The 14,999-nt window shown below is 35.0% G+C and overlaps 3 protein-coding genes across 3 annotated transcripts; 2 read left to right on the top strand and 1 right to left on the bottom strand.

Moving 5' to 3' along the window:
- Nucleotides 1-3,439: 3,439 nt before the first annotated feature.
- LOC111907558 (superoxide dismutase [Mn], mitochondrial) lies at nt 3,440-4,961 on the bottom strand. Its single transcript, XM_052769736.1, has 8 exons — nt 4,905-4,961; nt 4,777-4,839; nt 4,511-4,718; nt 4,282-4,286; nt 4,018-4,143; nt 3,869-3,925; nt 3,703-3,780; nt 3,440-3,620 (listed from the first exon to the last, which is right to left on the bottom strand). The coding sequence occupies exons 1-8, from the start codon at nt 4,959-4,961 to the stop codon at nt 3,528-3,530; spliced, it is 687 nt and encodes a 228-aa protein (XP_052625696.1). The 3' UTR covers nt 3,440-3,527.
- A 655-nt stretch (nt 4,962-5,616) lies between these two features.
- On the top strand, nt 5,617-6,393 carry LOC111907557 (uncharacterized). The gene has a single exon (XM_023903350.1). The coding sequence runs from the start codon at nt 5,617-5,619 to the stop codon at nt 6,391-6,393; it is 777 nt and encodes a 258-aa protein (XP_023759118.1).
- Nucleotides 6,394-11,511: 5,118 nt separating this feature from the next.
- On the top strand, nt 11,512-14,046 carry LOC111907585 (LEAF RUST 10 DISEASE-RESISTANCE LOCUS RECEPTOR-LIKE PROTEIN KINASE-like 1.1). Its single transcript, XM_023903391.3, has 3 exons — nt 11,512-12,446; nt 12,543-12,575; nt 12,678-14,046. The coding sequence occupies exons 1-3, from the start codon at nt 11,720-11,722 to the stop codon at nt 13,874-13,876; spliced, it is 1,959 nt and encodes a 652-aa protein (XP_023759159.1). The 5' UTR covers nt 11,512-11,719; the 3' UTR covers nt 13,877-14,046.
- The last annotated feature ends 953 nt before the right edge of the window (nt 14,047-14,999 follow it).

Raw genomic sequence — 14,999 nt, 5'->3', positions numbered from 1 at the left:
CTATGCTACAAAAAATGCAAAATTTACTCCTTTTTATCTTTATCACAAACTATTATGTGAATCTGATATGGTTGTATTTTTTTATTCCATATGCACAAATAAGAAACCAACAAGTTAAATAAACCTCATCTTTTCAGAAAGTTTTATGTGAAACTGGCATGAGGCTTTTACCTTTTACCATGAAAGGATCACCGAATTAAGGATTTGCAAAAGAAGTCACAATAGAAAAAAGGTCCAATCTAGACCTAACAGCAAGAAAACAAGACAAAAAAGTTTTCATCATGACGCAAACTGATCCAAGATGTCAAGACATAGAAAAGAAAAAAAAGCAATTATGCAACTAAAAGTCTTATAGATGTAATAAAACCTCTTCTTATCACACATTATCATGTGGACTTTTACCATAAAAGAAGATCACAGAAAAGCCACTAAAGAGAGACAAAGGTCCATTCTACGTACAAGATTTCTTGGACCTATCAGCAAGAGAAGAAGACAAAATATTGACATCATGATGGAACTATAGAATACCAACATATAAAAAAAGAAAGATTATAATAAGACAACAAGATTAACCAGCAAAACAGCCATCAAGATGCCAGAACCATGGTACTTGGAACCCAAGAATCCTACATAGACAAGACATATTCCATAAATACCCTTCTGCCTGAAAATAAATAAATAAACAGACCTCTATCAGACTTGTTGCTCCTTCTCCATCCCATGATATTGATTTGGCAAGCCCTTGCATTACCTTAACAAAAACAAAAAATAAACACTTGTAAAATGCATGTAACAACAAAAGGGTAAATTGGTAATTTAAACATACCGCATCAAGGCACATCTGATTCAGATAAACTACTAGCCAAAGCAATAATGGTAGCATTGGTGCTAGTATCCCTATCTACCTGCAACATTTAATAAGCAATATTTTAGTCATTAATATACACATATCACTATTGGTTAAACGACTAAAAGGAGCTACAAATTACAACTGCTACAATCTTGCTCACAAGATCAGTTGTTGTTATTGCTACAGCAGCAGAATCTGCTCTGCAAATCGAAAGTAGAATTGATAATTAATTTAACATTTAAAGGAAAGGAATACAAGGAGTTACAAATTACAACATTACCACTTGACACTTGATGAAAGCAAACTAATTAACTTAGTAAGTGAATTAAGAAGAGGCTCATACACATAATATGATAAGTCAAACAAGTGGTAAAGAAATCGACTATAAATGAATTTGCTGTGTTATTTACCTTCTTTATTCGTTGACCAATTACCTCAGTTGATTCTATCAAGATTTCATCTGGGCTTACTTGAAGTAACTGTAGAATTGTGAATTATCAGTATTATTTTCATTGTGTAAATAGAAATAAATGAACATAATGAGGTTTACACTTTAGATACATTGGAAAGGGCATATGAGCAGTCTATTACATCTTGGTAACTTGCATCCCCCTGTAAGGGCATATACGTCATTTTACATCACGGGTAACAAATAGTTAAGTAAAAAATTACCATGGCTGCATTTGCTTGACTCAGGGACCAACATGTAACTTACTGTAATATTTCTGAATATTTCTTTCATTAACCATAAAATGATAAATTTACTTGAGGAAATACATATTCATGATGTGCATCGCATATAGATGGCACAAGAATCACACGTGAAGCAGAGCCATATATTCCACATAATCTTGAAGCTGAGGAACAATTAATATATAAAAAATCAAGGGAAAAAGTGGAAATAAAAGTGTTACAGGTAAAAATAAAGGAGCAGTTTAGACGATTATACCCTCCTAAGGATTTCAAGACAAAATAAATCATCATAAGTCCTGTTTAAAGCTCCTTTCTTGATCTTGGGGTGCTCCAAATCAGTGAAAGGCCCTAACTATTAATGAGTTAAATACAATGATTGTTAGTTTAGAGTGGTTTTGATTTTTAACAGTTACAGGTTTAAAAGTGTAAATTCTCACCAGTATAAGCAACTGAGGTTGCTTTCTTTACGCATATGCAAGAAGATCAGATAGTGGCTCAAAGAATAAGTTGTCAGTCGTGGTGTAAGGGCCTAAAGCAATAATCTGCTCAAAGATGGCATGGATAGAATCAGAGAGAATCCAGATAGTAAACTTAAAGGTGTACTTTAGTAAAATGAAGAACAAGCTTTACACACCAATGATAAATCCGATGTTATATCAAATAAATCAGCAGGCTTGTTATCTTCATCCGGATGAAATCTGTTTCGTAACTTATTATAAAAGATCAAAAATTTAGACATAATAGATTTATTAATAACTTATTATGTTTTCTAACATTTGATATGCATGAAACATCTTTTGTTTATAATTACATATTACCATTTGGAGAATAGATACTGAGATACATAGGAACAGATGAAATATGTTTGGTATGACCTGTCACTCTTTCAGTTTCATCAGCAAACTCCTTCCTCAAAGCAGCTACAAAAGTATATAAACTTATAAGAAGATTATGCAGAGAGATTGAGAATTACAAAAGGATCATAAGCTTTTTAGTCATAATACCAAAATCAGTGAACCACTTTCATAGAATGTAAGCAAACTCCGCATATTCTTTTCCTTCTTCAATCTTATAAGGAAGTAGAACAAGAGGACGAGTGACAATTCCTACAAAATAGATGTTAATTAATCAAATTTTATATCTAAATTTTGAATCAGAAAATTTTGAAGATACAATAATTACCAAAACCACAAGGAAAAAAATCCAACACACACTCATGATGAATCCTGTTAGAGCTACTGGTCGTTGTTATGTTTTAGGGGGCTTTTTTCGACTATGTAATGGACTAGTGATAGTCACGAGGTCCTAAAGAGTAGGATTAACCAGAGAGGGAGATGGATGTTAGGAAAGAGAAATGAAATTGGATGATTTAGAGGGATAAAGGATTTGCAGGAGTACATTAGAGTGAGAGGACATAATGTGGTGTTAGTAGATCGATAGAATTTGTTTCATTCTGAACTTCACAACCACCACACTTCAGTTTCCCACCACTATCCATCCCCATCGTCGCTGTCAGATAAAACAACACGTCCCTTATAAAAGGCGCAGGGGAGACAGCAAAGGGAGCTGCATAGATCGCGACGAAACCAACGACGAGAGCTGAAACGAAATTCTCTACAGATAAAATCGCGTCGAATCCTGTTCGGGGGTTTCCACCACCAACGGCTGCGACAGATGGGAACACATCAGGAGCGCCGTTTCCGGGTGCTAGAAGAGTGACTGCACCGGAGAGAGAGAGAGAGAGAGAGAGAGAGAGAGAGAATGTATAGGTAGTATTTGAACAGCTCTTAAACAGCAATCATAAGCTTCATCTGCACAAAGGAATGTTAGTTATTGACTGAAACTCAATGATTTAATGGATTCTAATCAGAAAAATCCAATGTGTAACAGGAAAACTGGTTTCATACACAGTATGTTCTTATCCCAAGGGTAAAATAGGGTTTCTTTATTGCATCCTTTAAATCTTAACAAACCTGCAACTCTTTTAAGGGCACTCTTTCTCATATACCTCACTTGCATATTTCCAGTTGATCACCTTCCAGATGTTCTTTAAGTAATCGGGCCTGACATTTTTATACTGCAAATTGTACAAAAACACATATATAAGTTGAAATGTGTGCAATTTGTATACCATACAAAAATGAAATTTGTTTAATCACCTGTAAGTAGTATGCATGCTCCGAAACATCTATACCAAGCAGAGGAACCAAACTTGGACCTTTTGTAACCAGTGGGTCCTAAAACAGAGATTCATATTTCAATAATTTGATTTCTGAAGTTTAATAGGGATACTAATTTGTTTGAATAAAACTAGTGATAACTTACCTGGTTTGATGTGGTTTCAACCACAAGCCTCTTCAACTCTTTGTCAACAGCAAGCCACTGCTAAAATATATCCTAAGTTTAAAATAACAAAAAAAAAAGTTGAAAGAAAAAACCAAAATGACAAAATAAAGATTAAGGAACATATATACCACCCATCCAGAACCTTGCACAGCAGCGCCTTTTGTGTTCATTTTAGCAATCAATTTTTCCACAGAACTAAAGCTCTGGTTGATAGCCAAGCCCAAAGAACCATGTGGTGGCTCGCCACCTCCTTCCTGCAATAAGGTTTTAGGGTTTCAGTTTTGGTCAAATTATAGTGCTCGGAAGTCAGAATTATCATCTAAATCAGAGGAAGAAGTCAAGAAACTAACACTAGTGGGAGTGAGATTCTTCCAGAAAATTGAGTGATTTACATGACCTGCTCAGAGACATAAGGGTAGATTAGATATCTGTGGTTGTATATGAATATTATTATCCTCCTAGCATCAAATTTGTCCTAAATGTGTTGTTCAGTTGTTTCACTTTAACCTATTTAGGACTTGAAGAGGAAGTTTCCGATCGAATGTAAGATACATAACGCTTCTAGCAAGTATTCAACCAAAAACACTGAAATCGACAAGATAGGAAATTATAGTGTTTAACCTTCGCCATTGAACTTAATAGTGCTCTGCAATTTGACAACAGTTGAAGCATCTCCCTTGGTGATAGCATCATCGAGCTGCTCGATAGCTTTATTGTAGTTGGTTATGTAAGTCTGGTGGTGTTTCTGGGGATGGAGTTGCATGATCTCTCCGCTAATCGCCGACTCCAGTGCGTCATAATCGTAGGAAAGATCGGGAAACGTGAACGTCTGCAATCCACGCACATGTTGCTAAAACCTAGATATCGCAACTAGGGTTTTAGCAAACGCGAGGGTTCCTAGAGCCATGTGTTCCAAAAACAGATGGAGAAGAAGAGAATAATCTTCGTACCTGATTTAGGGAATAAAAGAATCTTTAGAGATTGAATGTAAGAGAAAGAAATCCAGGGCATATACATGAAGAAGAAGAGAACAATCTTCGAACCTGATGCCTCCTCCGCTTTTGCTTTCCATCTCTTGATGTTTCCGATCGTACCTTGAACCTCTGACTTTCGATCCTAAATCTGACTTATAACCATCGATTTCTGATCTTCAACCTCTAATTCGAGTCATATAGTTTCAAATCTCAGAAAATTTACCTTGCTACCTCTTATTTTTTATGAAAGAGGAGACTCAAATCTGAGAGAAAAATGAGGAGTCGATAATTAGGGCAAGAGGGAAAGAAGAAAAAAAGGAAGGCGGGGTTTTTAATGTTTTAGGATTTCATTTTTTCATTTTCCCCCTAATTATTAAAGGTTGGAACGCGTTCCCCCTGATTATTAAAGGATAGAACGCGCGTTCAAATTAAATTTATAAAGCGACATCCTTAGACGACACGCATCTTATTATAGGTGCCCTCCGTGTTTTTTTGTTTTTGTTTTTTTGGACACTAATTTAAGGGCACGCAATAATGCGCGACCTAAATTCTTAAATTTTTTGAAGAGATTACACTTTTTTAATGTCACTCTCTTTTGCGTAACATAAATCAATGAGTGTCATCGTTTGCGCGTCGTAAAATGGTCTTTTTCGTGTAGTGTGTAGAGTGTGGCAACTAAATGGGTATGGATGTGTGCATTCAGTTGCAACAATCTCATACCTTAACAGTGATGTTGGTAATTATGTGGATCCAATGTACTATAGAGCAATTTATAAGAACACCTACAAGTATCCTATGTGTGGGATGAATGGTAGCAACATGTGGCCACCTACTGAATTCATTCCACCTTTGCCACCATTGAAAAGAAAAATGCTAGGTAGACCTAAAGTTAATAGAAGAAAAGATTCAAGTGAAAGCGGTGCTAGACATATTGTGTCAAAGGTTGGGAAAAAGATTATGTGTAGTGTATGCAAACAAGCAGGACATAACAAGGTTACATGTTCTAAATCTAAAAAGCCAACAAAACTAGAGGTAAGGAAAAGGAAGAGATCAAATGTTATTGATGGGGAGGGAAGCAATGCTAAGAAGGCAAAAGGTATGACAGATAAGGAAGGAGGGAGGGGTAATAAGGGCATTAATGGAAAAGTTGGGGAAGGAAGCAATGGTAAGAAGGCAAATGATGTTATAGATGATAAAGGGGGGAGGGGTAAAAAGAGCAGTAATGAAAAAGTTGGGGAAGGAAGCAGTGGTAAGAAGGCAAATGATGTTATAGATGATAAAGGGGGGAGGGGTAAAAAGGGCAGTAATGGAAAAGTTGGGGAAGGAAGCAGTGGTAAGAAGGCAAATGATGTTATAGATGATAAAGGGGGGAGGGTTAAAAAGAGCAGTAATGGTAATGTTGGGGAAAGAAGCAATGGTAGGAAGACAAGAAAGAAGTCGGAAAGAATTTTGAAGAAAAAACTTGGTACACGGGTTGAGGGTAACAATGGGGAAGGCAACACTATTGACAAGCCAATGGAACTAGAATAGGTTAAGTGTGGTCAATGTCGTTATGTAGTCAATGTGTTTATGACAACTGATTTCGGGTTAAGTGTTTTAATTTGATGTTTTCTACTCACTTTGGTCATGCTAAACAATGTTGGATTAAGTGTTTCAATTTTATGTTATGTACTCACTTTGGTGTTATGTAGTCACTTTGGTTATGCTAAACAATGTTGGATTAAGTGTTTTGATTTTATGTTATGTACTATTTTTGTTTAATTTTAATCTAATATAAATTACTATGTTATGAACTCACTGTGGTTTTATGTATGCAAAAGGTTTCAATGTCCTAATGATGGTGTGTTGTGTTTATGGACGTGCATGTTATTGGGTTCCATTATTTACATTAGTGTTGGATATATATGGTCCCATTTACTCTAGGTGAACATGGAATTGATGTCTATTATTGACATTAGTGATTGAAAGTCATTACAAGAATAATGTAAATAACCATAACAATTTCCCTGACAAGGACATAAAAAACTGCTACATACGAATTACAACTTGTACACAATTATGCCAAAGGAAATAATCCAACTTAGAACTAAAGACATCTTCAGTTTCCAAATCTTTGATTCAAGCTTCTTTTTTGACCTAGCCAATCCTGCAATCATAACTGCTTCAACACTCATATTCTTAGTGTCTGCTTCTTCTACCCAACAAATAAAACCATTATGAGGTCCCTAACAAAATCAATTTAGAAGTTAGAAGTGTAGAATGGAAAGATAAAAACAAATAAATTAGGGATACAGTGTTCTGATAAAGAAAGTCAAACAAACCTTAGTGGGGCAAGCATAGAATGGTCTTCCAGGGTTTGATGGAGTGTAAGACATTCTGATTATGGCCAAACATCCACATGAGCATTTCACCATTTTTGCTTTGTTATTTCCGAGAGCTGCTAACTTCAAAATGCAAACAAGAACATGTACACAGAAATGGGATCTATTACCGAGTAAAGGAGGTAAAGTACTTATAAAGAGCAAATGACGAAAATATCCCAGCCGAGTAAGGAAGTAGGTTCTGAAAAATTGTAAATTCCGAAAATACCCCTTGATGAAATTACCCCAATGTTTGACCTCATTAACATCTGTCACAGTTGGTGTACCAACAACAATTAATTTTCATTAATTAAGCCAACCAAGTGTCCAAATCGTTAGTCTTAATCAAGAACATTGATCCCAACAAATCAAAACGCATCCAAGGTGTTTACATTTCATCAAGATAATATCAAAATGCCTGTTACATGTTCCCAGGACTTCAAAAAATATCCGTAAACAACCACCACTAGATTACTACATACATCATAGACGATTACCACAAACACAAACGAACACACACAATCCTAATAACATATATTACAATAAATTAAACATAATAGACGATTAAGATGAACAGTAGATTATCATACCACTACTATTCACCTCCTTGAGAATCACTTGCTGACTATCAAGTGAATGATGAAAATCATTAGCAGGAGCATCACCACGACAAGACCCACAACCAACAATGCAATAGCTTTAATCTGCTTCTCAACCTTGTCGAACCTTTGCTGCATGTTCAGGACATCAACCCTGGAATGAAGGTAATCGCGACCCATGTCCTCCTTCATGCGCTCCACCTCACCGTTTTGCTCGGCTATTTTATCACCACAGTCGCAGAAAATCGTGTGCAAATCGTTCAAGTATAGCCCGTCTCTTGAGCTAATCGAGTTGTTGGAGTTTATAGTATCTGGTGATGGTAGTGGGGTAGGCTCCATGGAAGACAGTGAAAAGGAACACGAGTATTCTATTTTCGTTTGTCGGGTTGTGTTTGACCGGAAGTGGTAACAAAGTGTTAGGGTTTTGTCCAAGAGACCATCCATTTATATAGTAAGGGACCACCTAACCCTTAGTGCCCAAGTAAGTGAACTCGGTGGTGAGTCGATGACGTGTAAACCGACTCGTCTGAGTTGACTCAGTAGGTTACTTGGATGATGACATGGCAAGCAAACCGGTTGAATTGGGTCAAATCCCAAATTAGCCGGTTAAATGTTAGTGTATGCCCTTCTAAAGCCAAAAAATAAAATAAGGGACCTTTTAAACCAAAACTTGTAAGTTAGTGGGGCTACAATGACATTTTCCCTAAAATTTTACATTTAATATGTAAGGTAATATATATATATATATATATATATATATATATATATATATATATATATATATATATATATATGTCTAGATTATTCTATTCAAACTAAGTATCGTGTTATTATATGCATAAATAGGTAACATTCACTTTCTTAATTTACCAAAAAGTTAATAATTAGGAAACACAAGTTTAATTAATAAAAAGTTTCGAATTTTTAGATATATTTGATTTTCTTAATTTTGAATTTTCATTTTCTTAATTAATTAGATTATAATTCTAAGATAATTATGTTAGAATGATATTCTATGAGAATGTCAGATTATCTATTCTGACAAAATAAATGTTTTGAATGAATGAATATTTTGAAGAGAAACAATAGTTTTGAACCATCAGTTTAAAAGTAACCTTAAAAACTTCTTGGAGAAAACAGAATTGGAATTCATGATTCCATTCTAAAAGAAAACATCAAAATGTAACAACAAGTAATACATTTTAAAAGAATAATGTGGTCCGTTCTTCAAACATCAACTTCTGTGATTCCAACAGAATTGGAATTCATGATTCCATTCCAACAGAATTGGAATTCGTATCTTACCTAACTAATTGCAAATAAAATCATATTCCCCAGCATAAACAAGCATCTGAATACCATCTTCCAAAAGCACTGGAATCCCAACCTTGAAGTTGGAACACAAGAATACCCCGTTTGACTTAGGAAAAGTCAAAATTGAACCACTTTACATCTATCATGAATTCTGATTGATATCCATTAAACCCGATGTATGTTCTAAATTCAATTCCGATCGTGATTGATCCAGATTTTGAAGATATGATTTCGACTTCCAATGAAGCTTGCAATACACAAACCAATTTTCTATCCTCTGATGCTCGAACAATGAACGATAATACCGATTTTTGCTTCTGAATGATTTTAGTTACAACATTCAATCCCAGGTTAGTAATATTCGAAATCACTGAAGGCTGATACGATCGATTTCTGTTCGAAATCGATTCTGGTGAGTTCGGTGGCGATGGTGGCTTGGTGGTGGCTGATGGTGTTGGCCGGCGAATGGGCAAGCTCCAGCCACTTATCTTCTTCAATCATCGGCATCAGTTAGGTTGAAAAAGTAGGGATGGATCGGTGATAAAGAAGCAGTAACGGTTTCAAGGGATTTAAAGGAAACCAATCCAATATTTTAGGGATTAATTAAATTTTTATTTAATTAACAAAATTAATTAATAGGCAAGATTATATATCCTTATTCAAGTTTTTGAAATTATTGATCCACATTGATACATACAATAACACAATAATTAGTTTAAACAAATGAACCTAGCTATATATATATATATATATATATATATATATATATATATATATATATATATATATATATATATATATATATATATATATATATATATATATATATATATATATATATATATATATATATATAGTATTTATTAGAAAGAGTTTATATATGTAATGTATTCAATACATTAAAGTCTCATTAATTTTAATAATTCAAACTTTTTCTCATTTTTCTTATAAATTCAAACTTTTCAAAATTTTAAAATTTCATATATAATTTTTTTTTTTAAATAAACTCATGTAATATATATATATATATATATATATATATATATATATATATATATATATATATATATATATATATATATATATATATATATATGTGTGTGTGTGTTTGTGTGTGTGTGTGTGTGTGTGTGAGAGAGAGAGAGAGAGAGAGAGAGAAGAGAGAATATAGAATTTAATGGGGATTGAATCATCTCCTAGTCATTTTCCCACAATGAGGATTTTGAATTTAATGAGATTAAACTCTCCATTAGACCACCCATTAAATCCCCATCGGAGATGACTAAGGATTCCATTTTGCTCACTTAATTTATTAAGATTTTTTTTATAAGATTAACACATCCTAATGCCCTAGTCAAACAAATGCTCAAGTAGACTGCTATCTGTGGGCCAATGCGATATGAGAATGAATGATAGTTGCGCACTTGCGTTTGCCTCTCTTCAAGTTTGGTAGTTATTAGATATCTTTAAGAATTTTTGTTTAAAATATTCAGTTAAAGATCTAATTACCCCTCAAAAAATAAAACTATAATCAAATTGTAGTAAATTTCACACCTTTTGCAAATATTCTAGCTCCGCCACTGTATTAACAGCACATTGGTAAAGTAATTTTGATTTTTTACGTCCCTTAACACATTCTTCAATTCAACAGATGCTTCCTCTCTCACATTTTGCATGAAATTAATTAATGTCGTGTTTCAAAGAAAGCAAGGATGATAATTGCTCAATGGAGCAGAGACCATGGAGAGTCAACGAGTCAATGAAGTCTTGATAGTTTGTCTTGATCGATAAAGAAAATTTTGATCAAAATTTCTGTCCCACTTGTTTAAAAGACTTTGTTTTTAATAGAAACTTCAAGTCCAGTGTTGAGTTTCCATATGGTAAAACACCCTAAATTTATATATATTTTGATGCTGTTAAACCACAATTAATTAAAACATGTGAAAGCTTTATGTTACCTTGATTATTTCTTTAAGTAGGTCGTATCGATTGGATCTGTGTCCATGATTCCGAACCAACTTTAACATTGATCAATGATTGATCCTATATAAGGTCAATTTCATGGTCGAACATTTATGTCAGTGAAAAAGTATATACTTTCTTCGAGGATGATGTGATATTGGAAATTTAAGGAAATGGTTTCTACTTTCTAGGGTCTAAAAATGTAGCTTATTCGTAAGTTTGGATTATTCAGGGGTCGTTGAAAAAAAAATATTGTGAGTTTGAGACGTATTAGATGGGCATATAATGGCAACCACATGAAACTTTCCAAGGGATGTTTTGACGTTTAAAAGGGGTTAAGAATGGATGGAGGTGAAGAGTCGGCGACTCAAATGCCTTGAGGTCTTCATCAATAAGGAGAAAATTACAAAAGGGGAGAATTTATATGCCTTTGGCGGCAAGTTGAGTATTTGGGTGTGAACGCTTACTAAATGCTACTCACATAAGACTCTCATATTTTAGCCTAACTGTTCCAAAGACTTGCTGTAGAGAACACATAGACCTAGCTACAAGATATATATAATGGAGTCTCGAGAACACAGGTGATATTAAGTGTCTAAATTTTTCTGTTGGACATTTGAAATGATTCGCGTCTTCTTTTTAGCCTCACTTGTTCTCTCTTTTGTACCTTATATTCGCTCTGTTACAGAACTCAACACTTCTCTGTCTATCTGCCCAGAAAGTTTCAATTGTCCAAATTTGGCCTCCTTCACGTACCCGTTTTATAATAATGCCACTGACATGCAATGTGGGTTGATTAAGGTCAACTGTACTTTGAATGATGGGAGTATTCAACTTGGAAGAAACTCATATGACATTTATGGCAAGTATGTGTCTGAATCGATCGTGTCGATCCGTAATCTAACGTTTGAAAGACTTGTGAATAATAGCAGTTGTGGGGCACTTATGGATAATTTCACTTCTCCAACTCCTCTTCTCTATTCCATTTCACTCGTAACCTTCATCACTCTCTACAAATGCGCAAAGCTTCCAAATGATGTTGCAGAAATGGAAGCTTATTTTGACCAATCTAATTACAATAAAAAGAGATGTGGAGATTACAGTTTCTACTATAACCATTCCATCAGTGATCAAGCAGTTCCAAGTGATCTCCCGCCTGCATGTCAAGTAATACAGCTGCCTGTGAAAGTGGGAGAGAGAAGTAATGGTAACGAGACCAACATATTTTCTCTTCTCAATTCTGTAGTCTCTATTAATTTTGTAACTCCATGCAATAAGTGTCAAAAGGAAGAGGGCCGATGCTACACTCTCAATGGACAGTTCCAGTACTGTTTATACGCCAAAAATGGTATTTACACCTTTTTTTTTTCCTTTGTGTTTTCGCCTTATTCTGGGTATACCGGATAACTGATATAACTTGTCTTTTGTTGTTTGGTTGCTGCAGAAACACCACTCAGAAAACTGAAATATATCCTAGGTAATACACATCTTGCATAAAATGCATTACTGCTAAATATATAAATGCGTACACACATATCTATGAAGTTGTTAGTGAAGTTGTTGTATATTCTTATTTTAGTTCTTGTTGGATCTGCCTTCGTCATCATCATCATCTTTTTTGTCATCTTCATAATATGGCGTCGGTACAAGAGCCACCCTTTTTCCTATTTCTCTTCAAAGGAAAAATCACCAAACGTTGAAGATGCGAGTCTTTTCTACGGTGTATCTGTTTTCTCCTGCACAGAGCTTGAAGATGCCACCAAAAATTTCAACCCTTCTAAGGAACTGGGGAATGGAGGTTTTGGAGCTGTTTACTATGGAAAACTCCAAGATGGGAGAGAAGTTGCAGTGAAGAGACTTTATGAGCACAACTACAAACGAGTCCAACAATTTGTGAATGAGGTTCAAATCCTCACCGGATTACGTCACCCCAACCTTGTGGTGCTCTATGGTTGCACCTCTAGACAAAGCCATGAACTTCTCCTTGTGTATGAATACATCACCAATGGCACTGTTGCAGATCACCTCCATGGAGAACTAGCAAATCCAAGCTTTCTGACATGGCCATTAAGAATGAACATTGCAATTGAAACTGCCAGAGCGTTAGTCTACCTTCATGCCTCTGAAATCATACACCGAGATGTCAAGACCAGTAACATTCTCCTTGATCAGAATTTCAGTGCCAAAGTAGCAGATTTTGGGCTCTCTAGGCTCTTACCGAATGATGTCACTCACGTGTCTACAGCTCCTCAGGGGACCCCAGGATATTTGGATCCCCAATATCACAATCGTTACCAATTAACAGAAAAGAGTGATGTTTACAGCTTTGGAGTGGTCTTGATTGAACTAATATCATCGATGAGGGCAGTCGACTTAAATAGGTCTGAAGACGAGATTAGTTTGGCTAATCTGGCTTTGAACAAGATCCAAAGATGTGCGTTAGATCAATTGATGGATCCGGATCTAGGATCGGATTCAGATGCTGAAACCTTGAGGATGATAACATCAGTGGCAGAGTTGGCTTTTCAATGTTTACAGTATTATTCAGAAATGAGGCCTACAATGAATGAGGTGTTAGATGCGTTGGAGGATATTCAATCCCATGGGAGAATAGATTCAGATGACAGTATCAGAGACTTGGAAAAAGCAAAACCGCCACCACCGTCTGAAGCCAGCAATAAGACGGTTTTGTTGAAAGACTTCTTGCCTTCGCCAGTCTCCATCACCAGTGAATGGCATAGTGCTAGCACCACATCAACTACACTAACTGTCAAATAGATTGCATATTCATGATCATGTACCCCTCGTGGTTTTTGTTCAAATTTTCATCGTTTCTATGCCCTAAATATTTGCTTTTTGGTGAGATCATGAAAAGGAATGTAATTAACATTAAGTGTTTGTTTCTTTTTGATTTAATGGGATAGCTATACATTGTTGTTTCTTTTCAACTTAATGGATTAAGTGACGGAAGTATCACTTTATGCATTCACTACAGGTGGGGTTGTCAATAAGGGTTGCACTGCCGCTGTCATCATACACAACCTGTTGCAGGTTAACAGGTGACATAAACTGGCCCATATTTTTACATGCAATTTCGTTACATATTTTGTATAAACGTTAACATAGTTACATAAATTGGTCGAAGGTTGAAACCTTGTTGCATAATAATAAGTAACCTTCTAGTTGTCGCACTTTTAATTAAACCAAGCACTAGAAGGCAGAAGCACATACATACCCAAAAATATGAATCAACCCCCAACCTGAAAAATCAAATCCTTTTCGAAAAACCTTGATCCATAATGTTTGGCATATCGAGATGATTTAATAAGCAGGAACATAAATCAAAACATTATATTAACTAAATGTTGTTGATAATTACATGCAACTAATAAACAACAAAAGTCAATGAATCAATTAGTCAACTCTTGATTCTTAATGGAAATTTGATCAAAGTTTCCGATTGCTTAAAAGACTTGGTCTTTGTAGAAACTTCAAGTCAACTGCTGGGTTTCCACATGGTAAAACAGCTTAATTTATTTATATTTTCTTGATGCTGTAAAAATACAAATAATGTGAAAGTTTATGTTACCTTCATAACTTTCTTCAAGTGGGTTGTTTCCGTTACCCGTACGATCGAGTGTCTTACATACACATACTAATGTTAGGTCTATACTTTCTTCTAGGATGATTTCATATTGGAAATTTAGTAAAACAGTGTCTATCTTTGAAATATGTCTTGTTCCTAAGTTTGAATTATGGCAGTTGAAAAGTATTAGATGTCATGAAGAGGGAACCACATGAACCTTTCCAAGTCACTTTTTTGGAGTTTCAAAGGGGTTCACGATGAATGGAGGAGAAGCATCTGTGACTCAAAAGTCTTAAATAGTGCAACTCAATGAAG

Source organism: Lactuca sativa, chromosome 3, assembly GCF_002870075.4.
Source record: "Lactuca sativa cultivar Salinas chromosome 3, Lsat_Salinas_v11, whole genome shotgun sequence".
NCBI classification, from domain to species: Eukaryota; Viridiplantae; Streptophyta; class Magnoliopsida; order Asterales; family Asteraceae; genus Lactuca; species Lactuca sativa.
This window is presented reverse-complemented; position numbering and strand designations above follow the sequence as displayed.